Source organism: Cephus cinctus, unplaced genomic scaffold, assembly GCF_000341935.2.
Source record: "Cephus cinctus unplaced genomic scaffold, Ccin1 Ccin1_scaffold0160, whole genome shotgun sequence".
NCBI classification, from domain to species: domain Eukaryota; kingdom Metazoa; phylum Arthropoda; class Insecta; order Hymenoptera; family Cephidae; genus Cephus; species Cephus cinctus.
Window position 1 is genome coordinate 3,259,320 of NW_014332886.1, and position 12,037 is coordinate 3,271,356.

Consider the following 12,037-nt stretch of genomic DNA (forward strand, 5'->3'; position numbering starts at 1 on the left):
TCATTTAATATGATCCCAGTGGTGACCTGAATTTTCACAGTATAATATCTATGTTCACACTGAAAATCTTCTGACCAGTGTTTGTAAGTACCAGTGTATGTAATTTTGTTAATTTTCGTTGATATCGATACCGATGCAGTTCTTGAAACTTTGGCGATTCAGCACGCAGATGCAGATCTTCTATTAATCTCGTTATGGATAATGTTTATAGTAGCTATGCGAGTATAGCGCAGTTTAACGTTTGCCTCGGGTCCTTGCCAAATGGACGTTCGGGCACGTTGCATAAACTAACCTCTCTAGCCAAACAGATCCCATCTGTTCGGAAGTACGTCATCGCAGAGAAATATCCATTTCTGTAAACCCGTGATAAGTTTGATGTAATGGTTACGTAAGTTTTGACTGAATATTGTTTTTTTTTTGTTCAGCGATATTTCTTACATTACGGATACCTCGTTCTCTTTCTTTGTATTTTTGTTTTCTTGAAACCTTGGCAATTTGGTATATTCACATATTACGTCGTAAGTCCTGGTAATGTTTCGGTTTCGAATAGTCCTCTGGTTAGCTGCTTATTCAAATACTCCTGGGTAGTCGCTTTTGCAAACCCACAGTGCACTCAGATCAGTTACGTGTATAGGACTTTTGGAACGGACTCAAAGAGCGTTTCGTGCTCGTCCATGATTAATACGATTCTCGTAAACGTTAGTTACATACATTTATCGTTTCTTCATTGTAACCATTACTCGGCGATTTTAAATGTTACGCGCAATCACCAGATGCACTTTAGGACGTTAAAAAAAATGTTTGAGGAGTCTTTCAATTTAATACAGAAAGACTTTTGGTCCTCTATATGTGAATCGTTTTGACGATTTTTCATATAAGCTATAAATCGCTATACAAGATCAGTGTAGTCGTTAAACGTCAACAATTACGAGTTAGTCTCGCACAATTTGAATTATACATGAGCAATTTTTCGTTGAAAATTAAATGATTCATTGACATGAAAAAATGACTTGTACCAAAAAAACCGTCCGGGACCTGTCAGTTAGATTTCTGCTCTTCATTTATCGTGCCCGGAGTGACGTTAAATCAATCAGAGTCTGTCGCCTTTGTGAAATTACCAAAAATTTGCAATGACAGTTTCAAAAAAAAAAAACGAAAATGAAGATTTTTCGCAATACAATATTTCAATAGATATCTCCTGGGAGGGAACACTATTTGTGCTAGACTGTCATCGATAATAGGTCACTGACTTTCTGATCGACAGGAGGAATTTCACCAGCTCGTATATCAAGGCTGCTTCATATTTGACACAGAAAATTTACTCTCGATATTGGCAGAGCATAAAAAAAGGACACGCTGATATAACATAAGATTTCGCTTAGGAATTTAACTGATTATGTAATGACGTTTTATGCTTTTCGTACGATGCCCTTTATCACTCGTTTCTTTTGACGTCACATTGAGTTTTTTCAATTTTAATAGGAACCATCTCCTACAGCAAGTAGCTCTGATGTATTTATCGGCAGGTATAGTGGGGGATGAGGATCGTGTTTTTTGGCAGCGGAGCCTGCGTTTCTCGACGATGCTATTCTTGGCGAGCCGACGATGCCCACACGGTCGCTAGAATACACTGGGCTAGACAGTCATTCAGTTTGCTAGCACGTTGGGCCAAGTTCGGGGGCTTGGCGAAATCCGTGAACATCGCCGACGCGTGTCATCGGCTCCCTTCGACTTTTTGACGGCGCCTAACGTATCCGTGAAATCTTTGCCGTTTATCGTTCTCCCTCGACTTTCTGATCCTTGATTATCCTAGGGACAGCTTGATAAAGGCTTTCGAAATTCTTCGGCTTTAGAAACTCATATGCGCCTTGTTATTAATCGTCCTTCTTTGAATAGTGATTGCAGTATACCATGATCTCCGAATATGGTCATTTCAAGTGAATTGTACAGCATCGATCAATGAATTTTAATATGGTGTTATGTAAATTTAATCCTTCCGAAGACGAAGACTTGCTGGGAAAAAGGAAAAAAAAATCATATGAGTTTGTTCACGAAAATTCTTTCATCCTATCTTGTATAAGATCACGCGTGATTTGATTATTAATTTGATAATTCGAAGTTAAAAGCCAAATAGATTCTCGTGTATTAACTGGCCCAGAACAAGTTCATTCTATCGATCGACAGTAAAATGGACAATCGATATACTTTGTCAAATGCATTTTGACTTGGCAAAATGCATTATGATTATTTGCAATTATCAATGTGAAAACTTGCTGTTCGCTTAAACGGGAGTTCTAAATATGTTTGCGCCTATCGCGGTTGCGTTTATCGCTATGCCGTTCACTCATGTTCCCATGTCGAATTTTATCTACAGGAAAAGTCATTTAAACGCGTCATGCTAGCATTGAGAACAAATTTGTAGCTTCGTTTATAATTCACAATTGTTCTTTCGACTTTGTTTGTTCGTTTTATTATCTACTTACATGAGATTAGGTAGATTTTTATTGTGGATTTATAATTACTTAGCGACCCGCTAGAGTTTTATGCAGTCTATTCAGTCGTTATTATTAACTAATTGTAATCGGCCAAATTCTATGTTTCCTTGGATCATGACACGTCTGCAAATCTTATGCCATGTACGATGCCGTTCTAGTGATTTTGAGTTTTATCAGTGATTTCGCTAGCGGAATAATGGAATATTTAATCAATCAGCCTAATTTCCTTCGATCTCTATTCTCATTCCTTTTCTCACAAAGTGTTTACTCATTCTCATGAGTTTATGCCAAAACCACGCTTTCTTGGCAGTATCGTTCAAGAGGCTTCTGGAAACCTCATGAGATGTCACCATCATGGATATTCATTCTTTAGGATCTTGTATTGAATATTGTCGGAATATACTCCAAGACAGACATTTCGTGTTGAAAAGTCGTGAAAGCTGTGATCAGTGATGACTTTTCGCGAAGATGCTGACCCTCCACTACTACTCGAACTCGGAAAGTGTTCGGGCTGTTTTGCGACAGGTCGCTGCTGCTTGGTGCAGCCAGGAAGACGAAGATCCCGTTTATTCGAACGATCTGATCAAGGAGTTCGACGTGAAGGATCCGCCACTCGAGGATGAGCTTGCCTGGATCCTTTCCAAAGGTAACTGTGCAGCTGTTCACAGAGACCAGAGCGACTCAGGAATGCGAGTAACGCCATAAACAACTGACTACTGTAGTTCACGTGAGAGATCAGAGAGGGCGCCACGATCACTTTACTCGATTCCCTCCGACCACGGTCCTCCGACTCTAGGAATCGCCTAGGATCGTTAGACCCTTCGACAGTTCCCAAGTTTCCTTTAGAGATTCTCCGACTCTAAGGATCTTCGCTCTCACGACGTAAATGCTCATCCTTATCAAAAGAAAACTTCAGGACTTCACCTCAACCTTTCTAATTGTCCATGGTCGCTCACTGTATCCGTCAAACTGGTTTCTGTTCATTGCCTATCGAATGGCTGAACCCGTGAGTATTCATAGGTATTGCATATCACGTGTGATATATGTAATATGACACGTGAAATATATGTAATATATATTATAAATATGTATATATTGTCTAAGAATACTCGAATCTCATATAACTCATAACGTATAATCCCTCTTTTTGTCGATATACAATATATTCACGTCACTTCAATATAATCCAGAGTAAAATCCTGGCATTTTTCGAACGACAGAAAATTATTGTGTGAAAAATGTACCTCCCGTAATTTCTCTAACCATCCTGTTCGCTGTCTCTTATCTGAGGAAGCGGCCAGTCGTGATGACGGAGTCCTGGAGTAGATAAAAGTGAACGGTCATGAAGTCTCAGTGAGGTGTCTAGTTGTAGTTAAGCAAATGCATGCGAATATCGTATGATTAATTAATCGTGTTGACGTCGTGCGATTTCGAGCATCCATTACGCAATGATGAAACGGTTCACTAGTCTCTCGGTTCATGAATTTCGAATGAAGGTCACATTAAGGCTGTTTTGTATTACCGTATTGTCGCTTCATAGCACATGGATACATCAATCAAGCAGAGCGAAGCTAATTTGTACCACATGCTTTTTTTTCTTATATCACCAGATTTTTTTACGGGCAATTCCTTATTTGCGTCAGAATTCATCTACGATATTTTTTCATTCTTTGATCTTTTTTTACTCCGTGTACAGACAGAAATCGTAAATTGCTATTAAAATTGTACGGTATTCTTATGTACGTAGCTTGGAGTGAAATTACTATTTCGGATCAGCTTGTAATTTGAATTAAAAAATTTCCAATTCCTACCAAGCCAATCGTGTCATCCGCAAAATAATTTTTTAAAACATTAATATTGCTATAAGGATGGCTAAAGACGATGGTGAAAAAATACGTCTACGGATGATGCAGTCGGCCTTGGGAGGCTTTTGAAAATTGTTTAGTTGGATTAGGAGCTGATCCGAAACACATACTTTACCATACTCGCTTGGCGATTGTTCAGATAGTCTTTAATTTTCATTAGAAGACTCAATCTAGATTCTTTGAATATAATACCAATATTGAATTTCCTGCAATTGTAACATAACGATATTACTCTGCATTAGAAAATATAGAAAAGTAGAGTTTCTTATAAGTGTGTTAAAATACTGTGGAACAAGATACGTACGGATATGTATGTAACGAGTCATTATAAAACGCCAGAAGGCTACAGTGTCGTTATTCGGTTTCGAAGGAATTCTTTCGCTGTTAATAATTACTTGCTCGTATACGCAGTAACATTTTTCAGTCTTGACGCAAGCGAATCTGCAAAACGTTCTGTTCGTTTGCCACTAGTACGTACATAGTTGTAGCAAAAGGTGGATCGCAAAGACGTTCTCTTTCATATCGCTCGTGTTACCATCGTAACTGTGTTTCCTTCGCGTGCGCCCAATGTTATCTATTGATCGCATATCTGCAGTGCTCTTTTAACTCGTGCTATTTATACTACGACGTCTCCTTAGAGTTAATTTTTATGTCGCAGAGAGACATGCGCGAATAACGCTATCCGTAAATTTAAGAAGCAGAGCCATACGTGAATAGGCCTGGCTTGGATTTGTCAAGCTTTCAAATCTTTGGATAATCGATCGAACGTACCAACCTTACTACATTTATTCATTAATACATCTGATCTTTATGTCGGGAAAGATCGATCATGTCGATCGAATTACGATGTAAACCGCGGATAATCTTCGATTATTAATCATCGTTAATTCCACAGAGTTACGCCTTGTAAAAATATTCTTATTTTTGTTAGACTTTTCTTTGTATTATTTAGTAGCGCTTCGTTCAAGAATTTATTCTCCTGTCGTATCAATCAGGAATTCCCGTTCCGATTTTCTTTGTTCCTTTTTTTCTTCCTCGACGTTGCGACTCAGTGAATATAATTTTGTCTTTCGTTCTCAATTCTTGTTCTTTTTCTAATGCTTAATGTTCAGAGCAGCGCTCTCGTAACTTATCATTTATTTCCGCACAGTAACATCCTAGCCAACACGTCCCATATCTAACATTTACGATTAGTTCTCGCTTAAATATATTCAGTACCACAACGTTCTGCCAGATACTTAAATCACTAAACGGATTTAGAATTAATTCGTAAAAATTGTGAAAATGTGTTTCTGAGATTCTACTTTCGTTTGCCATAATGTTTTCTAAAAGAGGTATCTTCCATTACGTGCAAATTTAATTAATTCGTGAAAATCAACGGGCATTTCGTCAGAATCGATCTTCGCGAACAGTGCATTTGCATATCCTGTCAAAATAAGTGTCGTTTTCATAATTTAATGTAACATTTGACCTCGCTGATAAATATATATGTTAATACTTACAAGCGCGCGCAAATTGAATATCATTCATTGTCTTATATCGGCCAATCGATAACTGATCATTCTTTATAACGATATCGTAAATACAATTTTAGGTAGTGAGACTCGTAATTACGTAATACTTCTGTGGTTTTTTTTCCATTTTACGTGATTCAGTGGTGCAAATTATTAAGTGATTGCTGATACAATCGTTCCCGTTTTAAAACGATGCATGTTACACGGTTGCGCACGCATACATTCACTTTCAAATTTTACTGCGTCAGCCAGTGGATATTCTCTATGTACTTCGCAACAGTACAATACAACGGTCATCGTGCTTCGTAGCAAAAAGAAAAATGTGTTTCAATCAATTGTCAGTTAGGTTATTCAGAAGTCAATTGTAATACTTATAATAGTGTCATCACGTGTTATTTGAATTAAATGCTGTCGTGGTGTATTAAATTCTTTGGGATTCCTGGTCCAAACAAATAATTTGTTAATAGAGAAACTCGCGAGTAAACTTCATTCCGAATACTGGTTGGAATATCAAGGAAGGAGAGCTGTCGTAACCGTTTCTTTAAGTCTTCGCATCACTTTTCTTCAACGAGGTGTACTATTTTCAGACACGTTAGTCGGGGCTCAACGATCTCACTCCTAAACCATTCGTTATTCATAGATCGTACATTATTGTATTCTCATCACTTTGATTTTATAGTATTGATATTATAAGAGTTTTATTGCTATATCTCAATTAGTCGTGCCATTCTAATGTATACGGTATCGTGTAGTTGAGGTTATCTAAGCAGTTACATATTACAAACTCTCTCCCCAGTGTGTAGCGGATATCGTGCGATGAACTAATCATAGTTGAACCAGTTAAATTTTAAATTAAGAATGTAATAAGATTTATATACAGTGTGACATCGTGATATTCTAGATTGTACTTACACTCGTACGAACATTTGATTCATTTGTGACGGTTGTGAGTGAGACTCACCGAAAATGTTACGACGCAACAAAGCGCTTCACTATTGTGAACTCTTTGGACTTTCAGAGGAGGACGAGTCCCAGATCTACGTAAAGTTCTTCAAGTTTCATAAGTGTTATGACCTGATACCCACCAGTGCCAAATTAGTCGTATTTGACACTCACCTGCTTGTGAAGAAGGCTTTCTTTGCTCTAGTCTATAACGGTGAGTTTAGGATGAGTTATGGTATGGAATTTACTCATAATTGGATTCGGCTTGGAGTTATTATTTTTTTTTTTATTATGTAGGTGTTAGAGCAGCTCCATTATGGGACAGTTCGCGGCAGCAATTTGTTGGAATGCTGACTATAACGGATTTCATAAAGATCCTACAGATGTACTACACCAGTCCTTCGGTCACTATGGATGAACTAGAAGAGCACGAGTTGGACACTTGGAGAAGTATGTTAAATGATATTAGGCTTACAAAGATTTTACCAAGAACCTCCTTTTTTAATAATAATTGCTATGGTTTAAATAAATTTATTTAATTTTACAGAGGTCTTAAAGGATCAAGTGCATCCTCTGGTCAGCATAGGTCCTGATGCATCCTTGTACGATGCTATTAAAACTCTGATCCATAACAGAATACATCGTTTGCCTGTGATAGATCCTGATACTGGAAATGTGCTATACATTTTGACGCATAAAAGAATACTTAGGTTTCTTTTCCTTTATGTAAGTCTTGTGTAGTAAAATGTGATCTATAGTTGTACCAGTTTCATTCTATATTTTTTCTAATATTCTTATGTGACACTGTTTTTAGATCCATGAATTACCTAAGCCTTCCTTTACTAACAAAACACTAAGAGAGCTAAGGATAGGAACGTTTGACAACATAGAAACCGCCACAGAAGAAACTAGCATAATTTTAGCTCTGAAGAAGTTCGTCGAAAGGCGAGTCTCTGCATTACCAATAATTGACAATGAAGGAAAGTTAGTGAACATCTACTCCAAGTTTGATGTGATTGTACGTATATACTTTATAATTGTTCATATTACTTTTAAATACAAATGTCATCTCGATACTTTATTCGATAATTCCTATTCTAGAATCTAGCTGCAGAAAAAACATATAATAATTTGGATGTGTCGCTGCGAGAAGCTAATGAACATAGAAATGAATGGTTCGAAGGAGTCCAAAGTTGTAAACTGGATGAAACCTTATTTACTGTTATGGAAAAGATTGTAAGAGCAGAGGTAAGGACAAAATTGCATTCATAATTCAAAAGTCAGTATCTTATATTGAAAAATCTAATATCGACTATTTTTTATTTCCATCAGGTTCACAGACTCGTTGTAGTAGATGATGATGATAAAGCAATTGGTATAATTTCGCTATCCGATCTGCTGTTCTATCTCGTTCTCAGGCCTTGTGGTAAGTAATAATACTCTCGTGTAATAAAGGAAGCCCTTATTGTTAACTTTAACATATACATATGATTACTCAGGTGAAGACGGAAGTAGCAATAAGGGTAGTTCTATATCGTTGCGAGCACAAGATTCCATAAACTCAAGAGCTCCAAGTTCTGCCCAGTCGGAAACATCCCTTGTGGACGGAGAAGCGGAACCGGAACAAGAGGTGGCCGATGCAAACCAAACAGAAGAATCACCTACAACTCCAAGTCCACCGCTGAGTCCAGCTGGTTCAGATATTTCGGAGCCACAATCGACGTTGGTAAATCCCTCTCAGGAACCGACGTGGCGGGAAGTCACAGTATCGGGAGGAGAATGAGCGTTGCCGTTACCTAATCTTGCTTGAACATGCAAAGAAATTCTGTAAATCTAGATCAGTGCTGTGCCAGATGCCTCGCATCATAGCAGCATTTAGGAGTCGGCTGAAATTAAAGTATTTCTGATGCCACGTAATTGTCATGTTTATCGCTCCTATCCGTAGACACGAACGAAACTCCATTGCTTTACTCCTATACTTTCGGAGCGTATAACAGGACAGATCTTTCGTGGCATAGTTCCGTGGAAGTCTTACATTGAATATAATTTTCGGTATCTATTTAGAATTGACTCTAAAACTTATACATGGCGTATAACGTTGTACAGTGTATAAATTTATGTTATATTCGACTTTGTACAATGACATATATATCTATATCTATATCTATATATATATATATATATGACGATTTAACGATACTCGGTATAGACATTTACAACCGTTCTTTCGGAGTTTGCTTTCGAAATATCTGTTCTTGTAGCATATACTTTATTTATCATGTTTATTTCTTCTTCTTTTCAAAATTATACTTATTCATACGAGGAAGTCTGTATATAATTATGATGTAGTATATACCATTTTTTGTATTTTGTGAAATTGGGATGTTGGTTTTCAACTTTTATTACACATTTACGATGTTAAATTACAAGGAGGCCCTTCAAGACTTGTATTAATTTCGCCAATGGATATGAAAACGGAATGATTTAATTTGCATAATAGATGAATTAACATTTACGAATTTTTGAAGTAATGTGATACTTTACAGGAGGTGTGGAAGTTAGTTTTTCAGTCTTGCCGAAGGTGATTTTCATGGTGAATCTGAGGTTATGGTCAAGAAACAATAAAAAATTGTAATGAAGATGATGACGCCTGTAAATAGATAACGAAATACCGTGTTATGTAGTACGCAGTATAATCTAGAAGCTTAGTCGGCTGCATCGAGTCGTGAAAAACCTGTATGTTAGAGTCTTAACCAGACGAGTAGATTGAACGCGCAGGAAATAAAATCATGATATGAATTTTTGAATATGGTATTAATCGGCGATTTCATCCCGATCGGACTATTTTTTTAAGCTACAATGCCTTTTCGTTCTGTAAGAATGAGCGTAAAAACCGGTCGAATAATTTGGAGCGCTTGTCAAACCGAAATATAAATCTGTACATTGTGTATGCGAGAAGTAAAGAATTAAAGGCCTATGTGAGAAGTCAAATGGCTATAGAATTTCTAGTACTTAGTATTTATGGTCAAAATTCGTGCACGGGTTCTCTTATGTTATTCTTTCAATATCTTTCAATCTAAAAGAGAAATGCTGATTATAAATGATTCTATCTATTGAATTCAAATGTTCAAGTTGAGACGAACATTGATACTGATAATATCTATGCAGAACGTCTGTACATCAGTTTCGACCATGTCTTTATAGAAATAATTTATACTTAAAGGCATAGAATGTGTATAACATTGAATAGAGTGTTGTAAAGTAGCGATGAATATAAATGAAAGAAAGAGAGAAGCTGCACAGTCTCGCGCGTTTAAATTAATTATGAATGTCAATGCATTAAAGGCATCTTCCGTTGCCTTTGTACTGTTTCTAGCGGGTATAACACGACCCTAAGGTTGTTCCCTATAAGAATTTGGTGTAATTAATGTTCCTTTCATACTAAAAAGTATTTTCCAAATTACTGCGCGTTGTTCAATAACATCAAATTTGCATTCCCATTATAGTGCCAAGCTTCATTTATTCTCGATGTCCATACCGAGAATTGCTTCAATTCCCTACTGTTTGTCTACAGTGTTTTCATCCGGCAATAATAATGCTTGCTTTTACAGCGACAATAATTATTAATATTGATAAAACATCTATTGATAGGCTGACAGCTGAACATTATGGCTCGGGAAATACTATCTATACTTACACTGCAACACCTTGGAGTAATAGGGAACATCCTTTAAATAGAATTCTACCGATCAACGAATAGAGCGCATATACAATTATAAAAGGATTAAGCATATTCCTTGTATATCGCTCCTGTCACTGGTGCAAACATCTTGTAGTTATATCCTCTTCAGAGTAGCGCATAATACTGACATGAATTTCTTTAATATATCTGCAGACATTAGTGGAACTAGATATTACATCTTATACATATTCAAATCAATGAGAAATCCAAGCGATTATTAAACTTTTATATCCTTGGACATTCTTATTTGAGAATACTGAAGCTATAGTTGGTTGTCAGCAAATAATGTAGAGATATTGAATATGAGGATATCAATGACACGTGGCAACAATGAAAACTGATGACTATAACGACTATGATAATTTAATAGATTTTGGGGAATCGTTTATCAACTAGCGATTTTGAGTCTAATGTACTACGTCGGCATACCTCGTACTATCCACTATTATCTTGGCCATTGATTAAGGGTCAATGGCATTGTCTTCGCGCTTAAATTTATTTCACAATCTAGTCTCCGTTTTATGTTCCGTGCAAAACGTTCCGGTTCGATGTAAGTATGAATTATTAAGGGGATGAAAGTGTTGAGAATGGGATATTCTCATGTAAATCCAAAGGCAGAAAGTGTGAAAGATCACGGCTATGCAAGGACGCCATTTATATTCAATAAAAGATAAAGAATGCAATGTATATTGTTGATCGAAGCCTATACAGTGGAGTTGTTTGTACATAAATGATTGCTGTACCTTAACAGTGGGTTTATGTCGTTGTTCGAAATGCATACGTTTATTTCAGAAAGACGTCTGAAGGTAGCTATTGGACATTAGAAAGACAGTGCCTATAATTTAATGTGTTAATCCGTAGCATTATTTTGGTATATATGACTATAGATATCGGCAGCGATATAAACGATGCCAGGATATAAAGGATGCTAGAATAACAATTAAGTGTCAAGGAACGGTCGCGATGATTTTTGTACAGCCGAATGATATATCACTCGGATCAGGATATGTGCCCTCGTTGTGAACATCTTTTCAGTACAAATACGCAACACGTAATAATGTTGTAACGTTTAATTTTCTCTAGTTATTAGATATGCAAAGAATTACTGTAGACCTTATCATTTGCAACATCCATCAATTTCAATGACTTTATGTGGTTTCTGGATTCCCTCAGAAGGCCATACACACAGACGGAAGGCTCTAATATTATGGAATTTTCTGGAAACTCAATAGAAATTGAATTTGAATTATGTTGTGTTTACGAACCAAAATACAATTGAAGAGATGAGGTATTAATAATGATTAAATTGTACGATAAGGATTAACTTAATTTAAGCGGTATAAGTAGAAGCATCCCTAATACCGTACATCCGAGGAAATGACTAGAGTAGTTCTTTAATCTCTTGTACATGTAAGCGGAAAATAAGGAAAATTCCGATTGCTGATTGACAAAATACACTATGGTAGAAAAGTTTCATTT

At 36.6% G+C, this 12,037-nt stretch overlaps 1 protein-coding gene across 1 annotated transcript in view; it reads left to right on the forward strand.

The window, feature by feature from the left end:
• The window catches only part of LOC107263643 (dentin sialophosphoprotein), an 80,991-nt gene extending 70,712 nt beyond the window's left edge, over window positions 1-10,279 (forward strand). The window contains exons 10-16 of the mRNA XM_015731074.2: window positions 6,893-7,030; window positions 7,114-7,266; window positions 7,364-7,542; window positions 7,631-7,834; window positions 7,918-8,064; window positions 8,149-8,242; window positions 8,316-10,279. Coding sequence (XP_015586560.1) covers window positions 6,893-7,030; window positions 7,114-7,266; window positions 7,364-7,542; window positions 7,631-7,834; window positions 7,918-8,064; window positions 8,149-8,242; window positions 8,316-8,599 — 1,199 coding nt within the window. The 3' untranslated portion in view covers window positions 8,600-10,279. The remainder of the gene's footprint in view (window positions 1-6,892; window positions 7,031-7,113; window positions 7,267-7,363; window positions 7,543-7,630; window positions 7,835-7,917; window positions 8,065-8,148; window positions 8,243-8,315) is intronic.
• The last annotated feature ends 1,758 nt before the right edge of the window (window positions 10,280-12,037 follow it).